This window comes from Leucopleurus acutus (genome assembly GCF_964270905.1).
Source record: "Leucopleurus acutus genome assembly, chromosome: 2".
Classification (NCBI taxonomy): Eukaryota; Metazoa; Chordata; class Mammalia; order Artiodactyla; family Delphinidae; genus Leucopleurus; species Leucopleurus acutus.
The window spans coordinates 96,761,563-96,783,176 of NC_139143.1; the positions used below are offsets into that span (position 1 = coordinate 96,761,563).

The following is a 21,614-nucleotide window of genomic DNA, read 5'->3' on the forward strand; positions in this document are numbered from 1 at the left end:
GTGCATATATATCTCTTCAATGTACAACAGAACAAGAACATCAGACCCAATGGCTCTGGGCCCCGAGGGTCACATGGGAGGTTTCCCATCGGTCCTGTGCAATCAAGGATATCTGAGTCTTTCCCAGCGAAAGATTCTTGCCTGGGTTCCAGAGCTGCCCTAAGCCTCTGGCTTTCTGTCTGTCTGCCTGTCTCTCTCACGTTGGTGCCGCTTTAAGAGAGGGTGAGGACTTCAGCCTGGGCATAGTTGGACGAGAGGGCATCTTGGCAGGTCTCTGTGTTTAAAGAGCACAGGTGTGAGACACTTGGACACACACTTTCGGCTCAACATTGCCTTCTTGGGGGAGGTGGTGGGTAAGGAGTTCAGCAAAAGAAAGGGAGAAACAAAAAACGAGATGTTAGAAGGAAGGCAGCTGCTGACCTATAGGCAGTGGGTTGAGGAGTAGGCCAGGAGCGGAGCTGGAAGGTGTGGGGCCCAGAGCTAAGAGTCCAGGAAGAGTGGGGATAGGGAGCAAAGGGGGTGAGCCCTTCATCACCCCTCTGCCAACCCAGCACTGGGCCACGGTGACCCATAGGTGATGTTACAGCTTATCTCCGTGCCTGTTAGGTAATGAGCTCCAGGAACCAGGAGACCTCAGGTCCTCAAAGCTGCAGTGCAGTGGGAAGAGGGACCACAGCTCTGCAGCCTGGCATGGAGGCAGTGGGAGAGGTTCCTGGCAGGGTGGTGGCTCACAGCCCACATGCCATCACCTGGGCTGCTGCCTGCCCAGCCTGTGCTCCCCCCTGACATAGCTCCATCTGCTGTCACCACCTGGGGCTAGTCCATTGTCCCAGGGAGCCGGTGAGGAAGGCTCCTGAGTGTGCTGCCGTGTCATGCCCAGTCCCCTTCCTCAATCTGGCAGGAACAGAGTCCCAGCAGCTGGAGGGTGAACGCTGAAGGGGAAGGTCAGGAAGGACGACTGTGCCCATCTCAGGAGAGACAGCAGGAAACCCAACCCCTCAGTGAGCCCTTCTCGGCATCTCCTCCTCAGCCTGGGACGGCAGTGGCCTGGGCCTTCCCTTCCCCTGCCTTCTCAACTGGGGCACAGGTAGGGCAGGCAGGAGGCTGCTGTGGGGGCAGGCATCATGCTAGAGAAGGCGATGTTCTCTGGCCAGGGCAGAGGGTCCCCCGTCTCCCAGGAAGCTCTGAGAAAGGGCAGCCGGAGCTGTTATGCAGACTCCCCTCTGACTCCCATGCAGTCTGGGCTCTGGGCAGAACAGGTACTTTCCCCTCTGGCTCCAGCTCCCAGCCACCCCTCTCAGAAGCCCTGGGGGCTGAGAAGTGGCCTCTAGGGTTGTCAGCAGCCCTGGTACAAACTGGAGGGGTGACAACTCCTAAGCGGGCTGCTTCCCTCCTCTACGGGGAGCGGCCGGGCCCCAGCTGCAGGGGAAAGGCTGTTAGAAGCCAAAGTAATGGGTGGAGGTCCAAGTCCAGAACCAAGGTAAGGCAAACTGCACTCTCAGATTGTGGGTGGGAGGGAGAGCCCTCTCCTGAGGAGGGAGGCCCAAGGCCTGGGCAAGCCTGAGGCCCTCCCCAGGCAGGGCCTGGTGTACAGGGGGGCTCTGTAAACTCCAGGGCCCACTTTGCCCTTTCCGAGGGCCCTGAGAGGAGCTGGGCAGGCAGCCTACTCAGCTCTCCCGTCAGCTCATGCTCAATCCTGTGTCAACCCTACAGAAGCCAGAGAGACAGGAGGGGTGTGTGGGAGCCCACCTCCCAAGGCACTAGGGGCTCCAGCCTGGCACTCCTGCATCATGTCGCCCGGAGACATCTGTGCCCACCACGGGGGTGCCGTGAGCATGCCCGTCCCTGTGGGAGGGAAGAGAGGGAAGGAGGCGGTGGGTGCCGTGGAAACTTGGGCTCCTGACAACTTGAGGGCTGCCACAGAAATAGCCGCCTCAGTTCCCTGAACCAGAAAGGCAAGTGAGAGGAGAAAATAGCTGTGGTGCCCATGCTACACCGGACACCCAGCTCCTCGTGTCCGTGTCAGAGCCAGGACCCCTGCACCAGGGAGCCCGGCAGAAGCAGGACCGAACCCATCCTCCCGGAGGAGAAGCTGGGTTCTCAGACTGGGCTGGAAGGGTAGAAGGTGCCCTGCTCCCATCCTGCTCTCCAGGGCTTCCCTGTCCGTGTCCCCTTCTGAGGGGCAGTGACAGGGATGCCCCTGTATCTTCTCAGCTCTTCTTCTCGTCATTCTGAGAGCAAGCAGGAGGCAGGCTCCACAGACCACAGCAGGGCTGGGGGAGCCGAGGACCCACCTTGCACAGACTTTTCTGGAAGGGATACTCCTGTGTCTGCCCAAGGCTGAAGAAGGCACTGAAATGGGGATGCTCCTCGGACAGGCTCTTCATCACCCCCCCAACCCCATGAAACGGTCTGACCTTTCCGCCCAGCTCACCTTCTGGGGTGGCCTCCAGAGTCCCCAGCCTCCTGCCAAGTCCCAAAATGCTGTCTGGCGGTACCCATCTCTGCCCACTCTGGAAGGAGCAGACATGGACCTTCCTTAGTCATTCCCTCGACCAAGTTGCATAATCTGACTCTAAAAATTGCCAGGCACACGGCTCCGCTGCCAGGTCTAATTCCCATCAGGTGAAAGAGGCAATGCCTTGGCTGAGGTGTTCCGAGTTCCCGGGCTGAGGAGGTCCTGGAGAGCCTGGCTGGTGCGCTGGGGAGGGGCCCCCTGCGGCTCGGCCCACCCTGGGCGCGGCAGGCTGCCCGTCAGGGAGCTGGTGGGGGCAGGACGGCTTCAGTCCCTACACTTCCCCTCAGCTGCCCCTGCCCAGGGTGCACCCCTGCTCACTCAATGACTCACAGACCTGTTGTGCTCCCTGGCTCGTTAGGTAAATGAATACACTTAATTATAGAAATTAGATGAGTCTCCGGTTCTGGCAGCGATACAGAGCACAGAGGCTGGGTGGGAGCGGCAGGTGACTCAGAGGCAGGGCTGGGAGCTGGAGGGAGCAGCAGAGGAAGCAGCGTGGCAAGCGATACTGCAGCTCAGGGTGCAGATGGGATGCTGGGCTCCGCTGCTGGGCGCCACCCCGAGAGGAGGACATCCCCGCGCCTACGCAGCCAATCCTTGGGCTCTGACTCTAGGAACTCCCACCTGCACCCCATGGCAGGGCTGGAGAACATCAGGTGGCATTGCTCCCCCAAGGAGTCAAGCCCTCACACACCGGCAGAGATGCCCCAGGGGACAGCCTTATTCCTGGCCGGTCTGGGTGTGGGATTGACAGACAGACAGAGAGAGATGTTCAGTTGCAGGCTGTTTGGTTCTTGGTTGAAGGCCCCGAGGGATGGAAATGCATTTGCTGTGATCTAGGTGGAACCCTGCGGGGCAGGCTGGGCCCAGAGACACAGTCCTGGGGGTGACGGCACCCTCAGCTCAGGACGGGAGCGAGCAGGATAGAAGGCCTGCAAGTAATCTCTCCCTCACTCTCAGGTCCCAGAGCTGGACATTTTGGGGAGCTGGGTGCTGTGGAGGAGAGGCCTGGGGGCCTGAGTTCTCCTGCATCCTGCCTGGCTTCTGTGGGCCCCAGGAGGAACGAGGGCTGGAGGCATGTAAGTGTGCCTGTTTGCGCGCGTGCGCCCAGGGGCGGGGTGAGCCGAGGGTGCAGCTACGGGGCTGAGTGTCCAGGGGGTGGGCTGGTGAGGGCGTGGAAGGGGTGGGCGAGCAGAAGCTTTCTTGGAGGGTAGGGTGAGCTGTACCGCGATGCCAGTTGAGATAGCCCCAGACTGGTTCCAGCAGCTCCTGCTGTGCTGTTTAGACTCCGGGACTTTTCACAGCCTTGGTGAAGAAAAGGCACGTGGGTCAGGGGCACAGCTCCTTGCCTGAGATGCTCGATGGGATCCACGTTCTGGGGACCCTGCAGGGTGGGCGGCCCCGGGACTGGGTGGAAGGGTCTGGTCCCCCTGGGAAAGGCTCCCTGAGTTTCTCTGGTCTCTGGATAGACCCCTGGGCCCCACACTCAGCTGACCTTTGCCCTATCATTGTCCCCAGGTAGGTTTCCCTCCAGTTGCATGGAGTCCCTACAGCCCTCAGTACCCTCCTTGCTCAACCCTAATTGCCCTAACTAGCACTCACCACCTTCCTTCCAGGGAGTTCACCTTCAGTCACACGCACCTACAGGGTCACGTGGGGTCTGTGCTGGCGGCCAGAGGAGGCCTGGGCCTGAATGTAGCCCAGGTGCAGAGAAGTGTGGCATGGTGTGGCACGGGGAAAGTTGCCGAGCGCGCACTGGGAGTTTGGCGATGCTAACTGCCACGCTTGCTTAGCAGGGCCTGTTTCCCAGCAACCCACCTGTTCCCTCTCGAAGGTCACTCTAATTGGCTGAGCTACATGCTTGTTGCCAAGAAGCAGTGTGGAGGCATCTTGAAAATAGAGCAGCCGGGCCCCACAAGCAGCCAGAGAGATACGACGTGGTGGGACGCAGGCTCCCCAGCCCCATGCGTGCACACACACAGTCTCCTCCTCAGGTGGGACCTGTTCCCCAGGCCCTCATGGTCCCTGTTCTGACTTGCAATCTCACAGCCTCCTGCGCACCACTACTTCCACTGAGCCCCTCACCACTCTGGATGAAAACAGGGGTGATCAGGACTCAGTTCTGTTTGCTCAAGTCCTACGTGGGGGGTGGGGTCCCCTTCACCCCACCTTCTACACCATCCACTTAGCGTGCTCCAGCCAGAGCAAGACTCTGGGTCTGAACTAGGACACAATGGAAGCCACAGCACGTTTGGGGTGGGACAGGAGGGAGAGGCACATCCAGAGCCCAAGGAGTGGGCTGCACAGAGGCCAGGGTTGACCAGAAGAACACAGAAGAGGGTGTAAGAGTCTGAGCACCGTCCACCTGCAGCCCTTTAGCTGAGCCTCTGGGCCACCTCTAGGTTCCAGGTTGCTGCTCCTGCTTCTGCCACCCAATAGGACACGTGCCCAGCAAAGCAGGACGCATACCTCTCAGGTCTTGGTTAGGGTCAGGGTGCCCTGGGGATCCCTTGGGGACAGTGGCGCTGAGGAAGCCAGGGAAAGGGACTGGGAAGGTATCCCTGGAGGCTGCCTGGGCTGGGCAGGCCAAGGGACATCCCTGGGGGGACAGAGACATCACAGGCTATTCCTACAGCAGCCACTGCCCCTGCCTCACTCAACCTGCCTTTGGTCTGGGGTTTGGGGATGGCGGGAAGTGGCGGCGGGGTGTTGGGCTGAGAGAAGGTTAGTTAAGAAGGGAAGAGCTTTTTGTGGGGAGAGTTGGGGTTTATCCTGAAACTAGGCAGGCTGTTTAGAGAGCTCAGGTCACAGCGACAAGGCAGGAAGAACAAAAAAGTGACAAGGAGCTAGGCAGAAGGGACACTTGGCCTTAAGAGCCCTGGCTCTCAGCCACCACTGGCTCTCAAACGTCCCTAATCATTTCGGTCCCACTTTTTCAGGCCAGGAATCCCTAGCTCCACTGACCAGCTTCTGCATGGGGTCTGCTGATGGCATTTCAGCCTTCCCTTGAACTTGCCAAATCCTTCAGAACGCACTTCAGAGGGGAACCACTCTCCCTGTCCACCCCTCCCCCTGGTCACCCTTCTGGCTCTACCTGGAGTGAACAGTTCCATCTCAGGGGCTTGCAGATTTCGGCTGCAGAACCCCCAGTGCAAGACGGAGGAGGTGGGGCCTGAGCCAGGCTCTCTGAAGACCTCACACCAGCACCCCGCTCTTACCCTGACTCCTGAGTGTGTTGGCATCTCCCAGGACTACTTACTTGGGGAAGCCTGAGCTGTGTTTAAGGGAGGCCTAGGGGAAGGCTGGCAATGGCCATGAGGAGCCAGGCCTGAAGACCACTGCAGGAACCGGAGGAAGAGAGGCAATAAAATGGAGGGGGCGGCAGGAGCCTCGATCTGGGGTCCCCTCACCCTCTAGCACTTGTCTTCCCCTGGGGGAACCCAGGGGGCTCTGTGTATCTTCTGGGGATGCTGCAGGCTTTTCTAATCCGGGAACTGGAATATCAGGGGACCCATCCTAAAAGCGAGGGTGCATCCGAGGCAGAGGAGATGGTGTCCATGGCCTCAGAGGAGGAGGAGACCTCAAGCTCCATGGGGGACACTGGGGAGACTCAGCTCCGTGGGGGCTAACCCCCTGCCCAGCCTGGGGAGCCATACCTTTCCGGACACTACCATCGGCACAGGCAAAGTCCCCAGCGCTGAGCAGGAAGCAGGCAGCTGCCTTCTTGTTTCTGTCTCGGGTGCCAGAGCGTCGCAGGGCCCGGCGCTCCTCCGGAGTGCGGGCGGAGGCCAGGGGCTGGGTGAGGCCGGCTCCCTCCTCGTCTGACAGCACCGCGCTGGCATCGCCGTTCTGCTTGGAGTCTAAAGGGGCAGACAGAAGGAAGGCTGCATGAGGGCGGATCCCAGACCTAAAGCATCACTTACCCAACCCGAGGGGAGAGTGTTGCCGGAGCCAGGGAGTGGGTCTGGTCCTGGGGGGCAGGGGACAGGATGCGGGCTTCCCTCCCAGCCTCGGCCAGGGCCACAGATACCCTAAAAGCAGGGATTCCCCAAGTTGGCCCTTTGAGATCAGTCCAAGGCAGGCAGCAGAGTCGGCTTCTGCCCTGGGTCTGGCTCAGGCTGACACGCGGATGAGTTTGCATTCCCTAGGAGAATGTCTGGCTTGTTGGGGTGAGGGTAGCACTGCCAGGGCTAAACTGTTAGTGTGGCGTCTGCAGCTGTCTTCCTGGACCACCCGAAGGCACTTGTTCACCAGGCATCCAAGCCAGAGTCAGTGCCTGAAGGATTTAAAGCCCTGTGTCTCGGGGCTCCCCTGTGTCTGGGGAGGACCCCGAGGGGAAGAGGCTGCAATTCAGCTCCTACTGCTGTGGGCTCTAGTCCCACCCCTGCTCCGCCAGGTACGCAGCAGCACAGATGAAGCTGAGCCCTGGGATCTGGAGAAGGGGCGCTCCTTGGTCTGAAGGCAGTGGCCAGGGATGCCCTTTCTGTGACCGAGCAATTAGGGTCAGGCTGCGGAACGGCTCATGGCGCCGTAGGTATTGCGGAGCCAGCCTAGGGACTTGTACATTTTGATATTAAGTTACGCTCTGAGCCCTGAATGGACCTCAGGGTAGAGCTGAAATTCCCTGGGGTACTGGCTGGGAGATTTATGTTCAGGGATTGGGGAAGAGGGTACCATTTTGGTGGGGGAGAAGAGGGGGGCCTAATGGGTACTGCTCCATCAAGGTCTTTGAAAGACTCGGGCCCTTGAATGACCCCAGGGAGTGAGTGGCTCCAGCACGTAGGATGGGCACCCACCAGCAGGCCACAGGTGAATGTCCCAAGTCAGGTACCTCCCCACAAGGACGAGTCCCACTTTGCCCCCAGAGCCGAGACAGGAGCTGCTCCCTTAGTCTCCTGGCACCACCCCACCCCCCGCTCCCCAACGGCCTGGCATCTGACGGCCCCCCCATGCTAGGAATCCCATACCTCCCTCAGGAGCCCATCCCGTACCTAACAGTTGGGTTCCCACTCTCCAACCTAACTTCACGCTGCTGTGGGTGAAGCCAATTTCCTTTCACTCTTGACTCAGGTAGAGGCAAGCTTTCCTGGGGTGGCCTTTCTCATCCTTGAAGAGCACGATTCAGACCCTCAGGTCCTCCCGTTCTAGGATGCAGCTACCAGTTTCTTCCACCTTTCCTCTCCCCCCTCCCAACACTGCCTGGGCTGCTCCCTCTTGGTTCCCTTCCGTCCCATGTTAAACCCCGAGCCCAGGACTCAGACTAGCTTGTGCCAAACAGAAGGCAGACTCCCACTGCCATTACGTTATCACATTTAACAGGCCAAGAGACACTAGACTGGAACGTTTGGAAAGAAATGATTCATGTGTTGACTCTCCTCAGAAGAACAGCTGCCCGACTCTCCAGCTAATAAAGACAGCGCCCGATATTTGTAAAGTGGTTTTAACTTCTTCAGGCACTTTCATGTCCATCATTCGTTTGGGTCTCGTCAAAGTCAGGGTAAGACATTGACAGCATTCCCGTTTTACAGGTGAGGAGTCTATGCCCAGAGAGGGTGAGTGACTGGCCTGTGGGCACACAGCACAATGGCCAAGATGGGATTAGAAACCCAGACTTCTAATTTACAGCCCCACGCACTGCCCAGAGCAGCCTAAATTTAGGGGGATACTCACTCCACAGAGCCTGATGTTCAGGAAGCTATCAGAGAATAGGTATTCAGCCTCCATACTGTGCCCTCATAAAGGCACGCCTCATATTTCGGGAAGCCCAGAGCAATAAAAGCGCAGTCCCAAGTTCCAAAGGCTGAGTTTCACCTGGGAACTCCCCTGCCCACTGGGGGAGAGGTGGCTTTCCTTCCCAACCCCCAATCTCACCTGCCCGTTTCCTCTCAACCACACCCTCTTCTGGGGCAGGGGGGCTGGCATCACTGTAGGTACTGTCCCTGGGCGAGGCCTCCTGCGACTTGCAGTAAATGGGCGACTCCAGCTGGGGCGGCCGAGGCACGTGCTTCTTCCGTTTCTTGGGCAGCTTCTGCTTGGCCATGGCCAGAGAGTAGTACATGCCGAAGTTGTTGACAATGACAGGCACGGGCATGGCAATGGTGAGCACGCCAGCCAGTGCACACAGCGCCCCCACCAGCATGCCTGACCACGTCTTGGGGTACATGTCCCCGTAGCCCAGCGTCGTCATGGTGACCACGGCCCACCAGAAGCCGATGGGGATGTTCTTGAAGTCGGTGTGATCATTGCCCCGCGGGTCGGAAGGCCTGGCGCCGATGCGCTCCGCGTAGTAGATCATGGTGGCGAAGATAAGCACGCCCAGGGCCAGGAAGATGATGAGCAGCAGGAACTCGTTGGTGCTGGCGCGCAGGGTGTGGCCCAGCACGCGCAGCCCCACGAAGTGGCGCGTAAGCTTGAAGATGCGCAGGATGCGCACGAAGCGCACGACGCGCAGGAAGCCCAGAACGTCGCGAGCCGCCTTGGACGACAGGCCGCTCAGCCCCACCTCCAGGTAGAAGGGCAGGATGGCCACGAAGTCGATGATGTTGAGCAGGTTCTTAACGAAGTCCAGCGTGTCGGGGCAGCACACGATGCGCACCAGGAACTCCAGCGTGAACCACAGGACGCACACTCCCTCGATGTAGGTCAGGATGGGCTCCGTTTCCACCTCCCGCCGGAAGCGCACACTGGTAGTATTCCCCACTCTGTGGATCTCCGTCACGTTGCGGTCGATGTTGAAGGCCTCGTGCGTCTCCAGGCAGAAGGTGGTGATGGACACCAGGATGAAGAAGAGAGAGGCAAAGGCCACCACCTATGGGCGGGGAGGAGAGTGAAGGCAGCTGTCACGGACAGATGCACCCAGCAGGGACTGGGCCCTCGGCCCGTAGAGGGAGGGGCCGTGGGTCACCAGGCAGTCTGTTAGGTGGTGAGAGGTGGGATTAAGGTACACAGTCAGGGGCTGGAATTCCCTCCCCAAAGGGTCTTCACCCCTCTGCTTGCGTGCTTTAAGGCAGTACGTCCCAATCTTTGTCATGGTGCACAGAAGTTAGAGGCTGCCTTTAGCTGGAAGGAACTGAACAGAGGACTATAGCTGCCTGGCCCTGCCTACTGCCTAGCTCTGCCCACCTCTAACCTGATCGTGCTTTGAGGCTTCTCAAACTGTAATGGCTGTATAAATCCTCCAGGAACCTTGTTAAAATGCCATTCTGATTCAGGAGGTCTGGGGCAGGGCCTGTGATTCTGCATTTCTAACAAGCTTTCAGGTGAGGCTGCTTGCCCACAGACCACACCTCAAGTAACTAGGCTTTAAAGCAGTAAAGTGACCTGGACCACCAGCGTAAGCATCACCTGGGAACTAGTTAGAAATGCAAAGCCTCGGGCCCCACCCCAACCTACTGAATGACAAATGCTGGGCGGAGGGTCCAGTAATGTTTCAACAATCTTCCAGGTAATTCTGATACACACTAAATTGCAAGGACCACTACATTAAGGGATATGCCTAGAGGCAGGGGGCTGGCATTCTACCTATTAAGCTCCGGCCATGACCCACCTCCTCAACCCCAAGTCCCAGCCCCTCCTGCCTGCCTCTCACCCTAGGATGTCTGAGCCGACTGCCCAGACAGTGAGAAGCGTCTGAAGAAAGACAACCTGCTCCGGGGCAGGAGACAGGGTAGTCTGCCCAGAATAGCCACCCTCCCCTTCCCGAGAACTGACATTTCCTGGGATACTGAGCGCCAACAAAAAATAAACTGCACCCATTGGGATCAGAGTGTGACAACAGCTGATCTGGACAGCTGCTGGGATCTCGGCTAGAATGATGACAGCAGCACTCAGCAGAGGAACGGCTGGGTTTAAGTGTCCAATCATTAAGAATGGAGATGAAATGCATGTGTAATAACACCAATTACGGAGCCTTCATCTGTTATTCATGTGATGCCATTCACCACTGTCAGGGTGCTCCTTGCTGGAGTCCATGCCCCCTGCTGTTGTCTGTCCTGCTTGGTGGGTGGGGATGGGCTTCCTCCCTGAGCAGCGGGCTGAGCTGATAGATGAGGGAGGACTGTGGCCCCACGACCCCTTGGCAACCCCCATTGCCTGCCCCACTCTGATTTCCACCTGGCCATGGCATTGCCCCGTCTAATGATGCCTCTCAGAGATGCTTTCCTCCCTGGGAGTCTGCACCAAGACGGGTGAGGTGGGTGGGCACAACTTCTTCTTAGTACTGCCAAACACCAGTGGAGAATACAGGGGGATCTGGGAAAATGAAGCAAGAAGTAGCACCTCCGAGGGCTTCTGGAGCAGGAGCGAGTCTGAGGAGGGAACTTTGGGAATGAACATTCATTACCCATCTATTCTGTGCCTGGCATACTTGGGCACTCTATACGTGTTATCACCTTCAGTCCTTCCAGTGAGGTAGGCCCCATTATCCCATTTTCCAAAGGAGGAACTGAAGATCAGAGAGGTTATATACTTGCCTAAGGTCACACAGCCTGGAAGGGATGGAAACCAGACTTGAACTCAGCACTGTTTAACTCAGGGGCCGTACCTTCTCTTCACACCTCCCAGGCAGGGTCAATTCACAGACCCAGGAAAGTCTTCTCTGAATAATCAAAACTGCTCCCAGTCAGCTCCCTGATGACTGCTATTTCACTCTTAGGAATGTGTACCTTTGGCTTGGGACAGACACCCGCCACACAGTAAGACTTATTTATACTTGAACACGGACAGGTTGATCAGATAACGGCAAGTTAGGAGAAGCAGGGTAGCAGACCACAGACACGCTTTTCCACTTGACAACTCTGCCTGGAGCTTCTCTTGCCTGCTTCTCCCCCACCCCCCACCCCCACCCCATGAAGGTGAATTTCAAGTTCCCTTGCTGGTTTCAGTTTTCCTCCCCTGAGAAATGGGCTGTCAAGACAATACAGGTTGACATGGGCATTAGGCAGATAGCTCCAGCCTATGTGGGCTCTCGAGGGCCATCCAGAGATGAGGCGGTGGAGGCACCTGTCCAGTGGCCACGGTGATGCTGGGAACCCCGAGTCCTGGCACTGCCCTCCCAAGCAGAGGGCATCGGGGTAAGGGGTGGGGTCAGCACATCCCAGATCTGCCAGGAAGCCTGGGAAGCAGAAGCTGGTGCTCTTCTGAGGAAAAGTTAGCCAGCAGAGTTGGCCCACCTGGGAGCCCAGCGTGAAGTTAATTGGTGATTTGGAAAAACAAGTTCAGGAAGAGCTGCCACGGGGCTGAGTAGAGGGCACAGGGAGGGGAGGGGAGGGGAGGGGAGGGCAGGGCGGGTGCTGTGGCCAGGGCCACTCTCTCACCAGCAGGGCCAAGGTGCCTTCCTCAAGTCCACCCCAAGGGCTCCTTCTGCAGCAGGCCCAGTGGGTGCAAACCACTCCTCCCTCCTGCATTAGGGAACAGCGGCCTGAATTCCTGCAGTGTTCACTCATTTTTTTTTTTTTAAACACAGAACCATCCCATCTACTTACTTCTACCCCTCACTGCCACCCTCTCAGAGGATGCGGACAGGGAAAGGGGAGCCACATGTGTCCATTTCTCAGGGGCAACAGAGGCACGAGACAGGGCAAATGACTTGTTGAGGATTAAACTGAGGCCAGGTCTCTTGACGCACAGCTCAGAGCTCTTTCCTCTTGGCCTCTCTGACCAAACAGATGGGGACAATCCACTCCTCCCTGATGAAACCTACACGGGGCCTCAGTCTCCCTTGTGGCCCCTCCAGGCTGGTCCCAGGAAGCCCTCACTCCCTGAGCAGACAGGTAGACCTAAGGCCGAGCGGTGATAGATGCAGTGGCCTGTGCTCTGGCAGGCTGCCCCAGGTGGGTCCCGAAGTTACAGGTACCCTTCAGGGCCCTAAATTATTCCCCAAGCCAAGTTATTTTGTAAGTGGTGGCCCTGCTTGCAATCGGTGCCTTTCACCGGGGCTTTTCCCTTTCGTGGCAGGGATACTGCTTTCATTCTGCTTTCAACCCTTGACTGGGACCTGAAAGGGACCAGCGAGGAGGCGGTGGCTGCAGCAGCATCGCCCAGCTCAGAGGTCAAGGCCTCACACCTGAGCCTCCTATCCAGTGCCCCCACCCCCCAACGCTGGCCCATCCTGCGAGGCTGACAGGGCCCCTCAGAGCGCTCCCCATCGGCCCCTGCCACACATGGGGCTGTGCAGCCTCGGGGAGCTGAGACTGAGGGCAAAGGAGAGCTAAGGAGCCCTGGGGTCAGCTGCCGGGGTGCCTCATCCCGGCACTGCTACTCAGTGAGGGAAACGGTGCACTCTGTGCCTGTTTCCTCGCTACAGAATGGGACACTACTAGTGCCCCCAGTAGTGTTACTGTAGGATTAAATGAGCTTCTACACAGCAAGTGCCTGGCATACAGTAAGTGCTCAATAAATGGTGACAGAGCTGAGGAGGCGAGGGGGCCTCCGTGAACACCCGCGCGCAGCTTCTGAGGACAAGTTGGATCTGGAGCCCAAAATATCACAAAGCCTTTGCTTCACAGAAGAGAAAGGGACTCGGAAGGTCATTGAATTCAGTTCCCTTTCTGCTGTTTTATAGGTGATGAAACTGAGGCCTGGGGAGAAGTGACCTGCCTGGTTCCCATGGCCAAAGCTGTCCGTTCTTTCCACTGTGTGGGGACAGAGGCATGGATTCTGCTGGAAGTCAACACTGCCCAAGCAGGGACTTCCCTGGCGGTCCAGTGGCTAAGACTCTCCGCTTCCACTGCGGCGGGCGTGGGTTCGATTCCTGGAGGGGGAACTGGCATACCGCATGCCGCACAGTACAGCCAAAGAAAACAAAAACCGAAACTGCCCAAGCAGAAAACCGCTTGTGTGGACTAGTTGGGCCAGCAGCAGCCCCTCTCCTGCCAGCTGGGAGGATACAGGAGGGTCGTAGCCTCTCTGAAGGACAGTGCTACTCCTTCGAGCTTCCTGCTCCCTTGGGCCCCTCACACTGGCTGGCTGTATCCTGTTGGGGACCCATCTGTCTCCAGAGACCCAGGTGTTTCAGCTGGTGAGCCAGCCCCGTGACCAGCCTCCTTCACTGAGCTCATCCCACGACTGTCTTTGGCGGTGATGTAAAGTCACACACTTCTGGACGGCAAGTCCGGCTCTGCAACTTACTGCCCAGACCTTGGGCAAGTTACTTACCCTCTCTGAGCCTTAAGGATCTTTGTTCATAAAATGGAAAACTGAGTACCTACTATGTGCCAGACACTGTTCTGGGTGCTGTGGAACCGTAGGGAACAAAACACCCCTGCCCCTTAGACCTTCCATTCCAGTGGAAGGAGACTGTCAACAAATGAGTAGAGTATGTCAGATGGTGTAAGAGGGAGAAAAATAAAGAGGAGGGCGGTTAAGAAGTGTGAGGGTGGGGAGCTATTTCAAATAGGGTGGCCAGGCAAGGCCTCAGTGCCAAGGTGGCATCGAAGCAGAGACCTGAAGGAGTGAGGGAATGAGTTACGTGAAGACCCAGCAGAACTCCAGAGGCAGCGGGAACAGGCAGTGCAAAGGCCCTGAGGCTACCAGCATACTTCATGTATTGACGGGATAAGAGTACCTATCTTATAGGGTTATTTTGAGGATTAAAAGAAATGATGTTTGTAAAACTTAGCACCGAGCCTAGAGTGGCTCAGAAATCTGGCAGAGGCTGGGTTGGGGGGGGTGGGGAGGAGGTGACAGACACCAGTCATTGGGAACTGCATACGATCAGCAGGAGCAGGGGAGGGGAGCCCAAGGAGGAAGGGCCAAGGAGACAGATGGACAGATAAACAGAAGAAGACTCATGCCCAAAAACCTATATTAAGGATGAAGTGTAGGAGAAGAGAAATTTGAGAACACAGCCAAAGACACTTGCAGAGGAAGATCTGAGGGGATGGGATGAGGAGCTGAGCCTTCTGGGGAAGTGAGATCCTAGTGCCCAGGTGGTGCTGGAAAGGGAGTGGGCAGCCCTGCGGGCTGAGAAGCAGGGAAGGAGAGGAAGTCTGCCAGGCAAGGCATCTCTGAGCTGTCCCTGGGCTCCTGGGTGAGGACCTGTACTATGATGCCCAGGTCCCAGCCGAGGGACCCCAGCTCCTCTCCCTTCGTGGGCTGCCCAAGAGCAGAACCTGGCTGGCCCTGGGCCTTCCCATCCTGAGCCAGGACCCTCTGGTTCCGGTGTCAGAGCCAGCCTCTCCCATGCCCAGCCCCTGCCAAGCTAGCACCTGGGGCCTCTCAGGGCCACGTGGCCGCCTAGAGCCCATGAGTCCCAGAAGGAATTCAGGCCAGTCCGCGTCACCAGCCAAGAACTTATCCAGACAAATGCAATTCCAGGTTCTTGCCTATCTGTCAAAACACCCCTGCCCCTTAGACTTTCTGTCCCATGCTGTCCTCTCTCTGCTCTGGATGGTCGCCTGGCCAGGAAATTCCCTTCTTCACTAACTCTGCATGGTTAGGCACTACCCACACTGAATATTTATTTATATATTTATTTATAACTGGCTTCCTTCTAAAAATTATTTAAGGAAGCTAAGTCACTATCACGCAGGGCCTACCCAGTTTAACTTCTGTTTCCTTGTTGAAGCTTCCCTGCATACCAGCCCCCCTCCAAACAAAACCTCATCGCACACAGAGGTGGGATTTATCACTTCCCCCTCTCACCTTCCACCGAACTTCATGTTTTAAGACTGCTGTGGCCCCTCTCCTGATCTACCTTGTATTATTTTTACCATTTCTTGTCACTCAGTTTTCCCCAACTGTCACCTACTCCACCTGATCTGGTTCTCTTTAGGAACAGGGACCACCTCTAACTCGTCTTTCTATTGATAGAGGCCAGCCTGGCGTCTGGCAGGTAGTAAGTGCTCAATAAATGTTTCCTGAATGACTGAAGCCAAGGTAACTGCCTGCCCCCTCTCCTGGTCCTGGGGAGCCTGTCACGAGGAGAGATCATCAGTCTCACTCACTGGGACTAGAGGTGACAAAGGGATGCCTAGGAATCCCTCCAGGCACCTGGGCTCTCAAGACTCTGCGGCTCTCAGGGGTGGGTCAAGCCAGTTGCCTGATGAGGACCCCTGCCGGGGGCCAGTAACCTTCACCCAGCCCAGAGAAGTCCCCAGCAGGGAGCTGGGCCAGGTCGTGGCAGGCTGGCTGCCGAGGAACAAAGTTGGCTCGAGTACCCTTGCGCTCAGCATCCCAGGCTGACGCGGACCACAGGTGGAGGTGAAGGGCCTGGGGGCTCCCGGTTCCCAAGGCCCAGCCGCCTAACTCCGTTCCTGCCTGCTCTTCCCCCAACTCTCCAAAATAGCCCAAGTTTATTTTATCCCTTCCCCCATTTTACACCCCACCCCAAACGGAGACAAACAGAAACACCTCATCATCCAGAGACAAGATGTTCAGAGACAAATGTTGGTCTGTTCAGAACAAGAGAGGAAAACAGAAAACAAACCCAGGAGGAGACTGGGAGGCTGCCTCAGGGCAGGGGTGTGGGGAGGCCTGCAGCCCTCGGCCTAACATTGCTCCTGTTCCCGGGAAGGCGGTAGAGGGGCTGCCCTGGGGCATGCTGGCACTGCGACCCTAAGGGTGCCGTGGAAGCTGGGGCACCCAGTCTCCTGGGCTCAGGTTCCTGGCCCTTCCTCACCCAGAGGGCATGGGACTGCGGGTCCTGGCCCTCACTCAGAAGCCTGTCATGCCCACCGACTGGCTGGTCCCAGGCAACACCCAGGCCGGAGAAGCTGGGGCCTTGGTTTCATTCCTCTGCCTGGGCCACGGAACACCTAGTCTCTTCTCTTAACCAAGCCCCCTTTCTTTTTGTCCTATAAAAAGCCCCACAGTGAGGGAAAGAAAGAGAAAGCAAGCTCAGGTGTGAGCAATTCTAGGGAGCAAGGAGACAGAGCCTTTAGTTTGGAGGGAGAAGTGAAGGAAGGGATGGGAGGAGAGCAGAAGGGCCCTCCCCTCCCGAAGGCCCTCCTGAAGTGAAGGGCCCTCTCCAAGCAGAAGCCCCAGGAGGCGGCCGAAGCCGGGGACAAGCACAGACGTGGACGCACAAGATCTGGGCTTGGATCCTAGTTCTACCACCAGCTATGCGACCTTGAACAAGCCCCTCTGGGTCTCCGTTTCCTTCTCTGTAAGCTGAGGTTCATAATCCCTGCCTCACATGGGTCAGATAAGGTATTAGAAAAAAGTGCAGGTGTGCCAGCACCTGACAACCGGCACAGTGGATGCCCAAGCAGTGTGAAACCCCAGCTGCAGCTGCTTCTTGGGGCAGTGGGATCCCATGGGGTCACCTCCTCTACTCAGAGGGGAAACGCCATGAGAAAACTCAATCTAGGTACTGATTTAGCCAAAGGAGAGCTATCATCCTCAATAGGGCTGATAACTGGACTAAAGCCAGCTCAGCCCCTGGGACCTCTGGAGACTGGGGATGAGGAAGGTGAGTGTCCCGGGGTCCCATTCATCAGGCCTCCTGTCTGCTCTCAGAAAAGGAGGAAGGCCTGATCCTAGAGCTCCGGTTGCTGCCCAAACCCTGACTGGTCCGCCTCAGTCTGGGAAGCCACCCTCGCCACTGCTGAGCCCTCCCTCTGCCTGGGACAGGACCAGCCTGCCTCCTGTGTTTGCTCCCAGGTCAGGCCATGGGAACAGAACCACAGCAGCAGCTGTCCATGGACCCAGCCGCTGTGAAGGGAGCAGGGTGAGCACCCAGGCTGGAGCCTGCCTGAACAGGAATGGCTCTGCGGGCCAGGCCGGTAGCTAGGCAACAGGCTCCCATAATCAGCTCAATTCACTTTCCGTTTGTATCTGTTTTGTTCCTGTCATAACGCACTATTCAATGACCAGCTGCTGTATGCAAAGAGATGCCCGGGGCAGCGCCCCGCTCCTCTGCCCTTATTGGCCCTCGGGGAGCGCCCCAAGCCCACCGCAGTGCTGCAGGCCCCTCCCTCTTCCTCCAGGGAGGCAGAGGGGAGGCCGAGGGAGGGAAGGTATGTGCACAGACCCAGGGGACAGCACAGGGGCAGGGGGTATTATTGGCCTGGCGTAAACAGAGCAGGGCGGGCATAGCCCCAGAACCCCAGCACCTCAGACCCTCAGGCCTAGAGGCGTAACCGAGTAAGTGTCCCTTCTGATGTCCCCAACTGCCCCTGGTTTTCTGATGTCATCCACGGGAGGTACAAAACCTCAGGCCACCTCCCAGACCAGAGTAACGAACGATCCACCTCAAAAAACAGCCGCCTTCAGTGGCAAGAACATGTTATCACCCGAGGAGCAAGGGCTGGGTAGTGAGGGAGCCCTGGCTTTGAGTCACAGCCCACCGCTCTCTAGCTGTGTGACCTCAGGCACGTTGTTTACCCTCTCACAGCCCCAGTCTATTAAATGGGGATAATACCTCCGCTGTAAGTTTACTGGGAGGATTAGAGATTAACGCAAAGCACCTGCACGGTGCGCTCAATAAATGGTGGTTGTTTATCAATGAATTTTTTAAACTTTTGTATTCTCCCTTGTATGTCCCAGGACAGCTGAAGGCTTGCCTTTGCCTGTGCCTGTCAGCAGGAGGCAAGCCCCTTCTGGCACAAGTGCCACCAAAGCTCCATACGGTTGTGCACACCAGTATTAACACCCAGACGGCAGGCTACTTGGGGTGATTTGCCGGCTCTGTTATTTATTAGTTAAGGATCTGTGACAACACTTAACACCCCTGAATCCTGGTCTCTTCGTTAAGTGGGAAGAATTTACCCAACCCAGCCCCAAACTTCTGACCTCAACTGGATTGCCCTGGCTGCTGTGATTCCACATCCAAAGGGCCAAGTATCTTGGGCTCCTGGAGGATTTCCAGGGGCTAACCAGGCTCTGAGCTTACTCAGAGAGCCCCGGCTGGACCACTCTGCGGTGAGTTGAGGAGAAAATAAACTCACTGATGGTACAGTCCTTTGGAATCAAAGGGGGAGGAACCTGAGCAGATGAAAAGTCCTCAGAGGCCCCAGAATGCTCGGTAATAGGGCCCCTAACCACCTCATCTCATTCCTGCCTCCCTGGCTTGCCCCCTTTACCCCACTCCATCAAGCTAAATCTGCCTTCTCCTCCCGCACCCCCAACTTCGAAAGAGCCTGAAGGATCTGCACTCGTCTCTGCCCTCCTGCACACAGCCAAGCGCGAACACTTAGCAGGGTTAGAGGACTGCATGCGAAGCCCATGGGACTCACAGCCAGCCAGGCAAACAGAAGCAGCACCCTAGCTTTGCTCTCAGTCCCAGAAAAAGGTCCCCACCTTCCAGTGGCTGCCCTGGGATGGTACGCCTCAGCCACTGAGCCCTCTGCTCCTCCCTCCTCTTCCACGCAGGAGATGCATGTGCCCTGGTAGAGCATTTATGCCAGCCGAGCCCCTCCCTGCAGCCCCGTTTCCCAATCTCCTGCCCTCCCCTGGGGGAGTGAGGGGAGTGTAACCTTCTCTGCCATGACTGGGTTGAGGCCCAGCACAGGAGGTGCTGGGGAGTGCGGCAGGGCTCTGAGACTCACTAACATGACGACTTGGGATGCCAGAGGAAACTACCAGCTTCCACAGCAGGGGGCAGTCCCCAGAACCAACACATCACGCAGCTCTTTCCTGGCTCCCAGACAGACCCCAGCCAGGCTTCAGGCTGCCATCCATGAGATCAGACACCAACCCCCAGGGGTCTCTTTTTTAAAGAATCTGAAGCCATCCTTCATGGGTGTTTTTTTCTTTTTAGATGCCCAAGCCTACCTTCCCCTCTACCCGCTTCCACCTAAGCGGGTTAGAGGAAACTGGATTGACTTGGGGAGGGGATGGTGGGAAGGGACTAGATCTTGCCTAAATCAACCTACACTTCTCCCCCCTGCCCCCATCCCCATCACCTATTTCAAGCAGTAACCTGAACCAGGGCTTTCTGGGAAGCCAGTTTCTGCTGCAGTAGAAAGAAATAAGCGGCAACAAATCTGGGATCATCACCTGGCAGCCTGTGGCTGGCCACTGGCTGCAGGAGCCCCAAGGGCCCGCAACATTAGGCTCTTCCTGTCTGACTCTCCCCTCATCCCAGCAGAGGCCAGGATAACTCAGGTGTCCAGGAAGCCTCAGGGGCGTGGCGTGGGGCAGGCATCTTGACTTATCTTCCTGGGAAAAAGAAGGGCTCTCCCAAACCCGGATGAGAGGCCTGGGTTCTGGTCCCAGTTCTGCGTGTTACGGCTGAAGAGGCTGAAACCCGTGTCCCCTTCTCTAGAACTCATAGTTCCCAGCACACTGAGCTGCTGGGGGGATTTCAACGAGATGGGACACAAGGAACTGCCACAGTAGCCACTTACACTCTAGTTTTTTCCCCCAAATCCTGCCTGACTCCAGCACAAGGCCCCACTCCAGTTCTCCAGGACTCTGTCCTTCAGAGGAATTGGGGGTAGATGTAGAGAGGCCACCTGTGCAGGAAGAAGGGGGTGGAAGAGCTCAGCTAAGAGCACCCCACTCGCTGGGAGAGGGATGCCTTAAAGCAGGAGCTGGGATTAGGTCCAAGTAGTAAGTCAGGAGTGCAAAAGTGTGCAATCTCCTGACGAAGCGTTGGGGGCGAGGATGATTCCCCTGGGGGCCCATGGAAAGCAGGGGAATTTGGGAGAGAGGCGGTGGTAAAAGTCGGCCAGTCTCGGTCCGAGAGAAGACCCAGGCTCCTGCCACTCACCCTGGCCGCCCGGGAGGAGTAGGGATCCTCGAAGAGCGCCCACATGCGGGGCTGCCAGCCGCGGCAGCCCCCGGACCCGGCGCCGGGGCCCGCACCTCCCTCGTGGGGCCCCAGGCGCTGCAGGGCCAGCTCCCGCTCATCGTCGCCAGCCTCGTCGCCGGGCCCCGCGCCCCCGCCGCCTCCGTCTGGGCTCTCGAAGATGTCGAGCGCCTCCTCGGCGTCGCGGTGCTGCCGGTAGGTCATCCAGCAGCAGGGCTCCACGTCGGTCTCGTCGATGCCCCAGAAGGTGAGCTCCTCCTCAAACAGAGGCCCGCACACGTCGGCGGGGCAGTGCAGCTTGCCCGTGCGGTAGTAGTTGAGCACGTAAGCAAAGACGCCCGGGTGCCGGTCAAAGAAGAACTCGCAGCCACCGCCGCCGCTGCTGCCTGCACCACCGCCATCGGACGCGGGCCGGCCTCCGCCGTCGGGATCGGCCAGCCAGGCGAGGCGGGTCCCCGGTAGGGTGCGCAGGGTGCTGCGGTAGGTCTCATGTCGCGTGCCGCCCACGTTGATGATGATCTTCTCCGACGCCTCGCCCTTGGCCATCTCCTCCTTCAGACATGTTTTGGACGGAGGCTTGTTCCCCGACTTGCGCCCGCGGTAGGAGGAGACACACACCGAGCTGATCATAAGAAGCGCTGCGGGGCTTCGGCTTGGGGCGGCCGCTGCCCTCCAAACACCCTTCCAGAGGAGGCAGCGTCAGACGGGGGAGGGGGAGGAGACCAGGAGGAGGCAGGAGGCCGCGGCGGCCCCCTCTGCGGCGTGGCCCTGCCCCTGCCTCCCCCCCGGGGCGCGGAGCGGGAGGAGTTGGATTTCTCGCGGGCACAGGTGGTTGCGGTTTGGGCTGGCAGCGCCGGGGAGGGAGGCAGGAGGGGAAAAGGAGAGCCGAGGACCCAAGCGAGGCGCCCGGGAGTCAGGGCTAGCACACACACACTTCCCCCGCTAGCACTGGACACCCAGACGCTCGGGGCCCGGGACACGCCCCCCTGCACACCCCAACAGACGGGGAAGCGCACTGTCCAGGCGCACTGCGCGCGCTCACACTCACACGGGCCACCCTCTGGCTCCCAGTCCGCGCCGAGACCCGGGGGCTGCGGCGGCGGCGGCGGAAGCAACGCAGCAGCAACAAGTCCTCCAAGCGGCTGCCAGGGCTGGGCCGGCGCTCTCACGGCAGCCGGAGCTCCGCGGGCCCGGGCTGCGTGCGGTCAACACAAGGCGGCGGCGGCGGCATGTGGCCTCTTCCCCCCATTCATAAATCCAGCGCAGGGCACGGATGGCGGGCGGGGCGGAGCGGAACGCGGCGTTCGGGCGGGCGGGTGCTGCGCAAGCGAGGCGGCACAAGGAAAACAAGCGCGCCCGCAGGAGCGAGCCTCTGGTCCTGCGTCCGCGGCTCGACAGCGGCGG

At 58.3% G+C, this 21,614-nt stretch overlaps 1 protein-coding gene across 3 annotated transcripts; it reads right to left on the reverse strand.

Annotated features, from left to right (window-relative positions):
• Positions 1-212: 212 nt before the first annotated feature.
• Positions 213-20,840, reverse strand: KCNC4 (potassium voltage-gated channel subfamily C member 4; the record flags this gene model as incomplete). 3 transcript variants are annotated; one of them, XM_082865713.1, is made up of 4 exons in its annotated part: positions 213-274; positions 6,175-6,378; positions 8,390-9,326; positions 20,172-20,840. In XM_082865713.1, the coding sequence occupies 4 exons, from the start codon at positions 20,838-20,840 to the stop codon at positions 213-215; spliced, it is 1,872 nt and encodes a 623-aa protein (XP_082721839.1). The 3 variants fall into 3 exon arrangements, with proteins under 3 accessions (XP_082721839.1, XP_082721840.1, XP_082721838.1); XM_082865714.1 differs by lacking the exon at positions 213-274 and adding an exon at positions 281-336; XM_082865712.1 differs by lacking the exon at positions 213-274 and adding an exon at positions 3,654-3,823.
• Between the last annotated feature and the right edge of the window lie 774 nt (positions 20,841-21,614).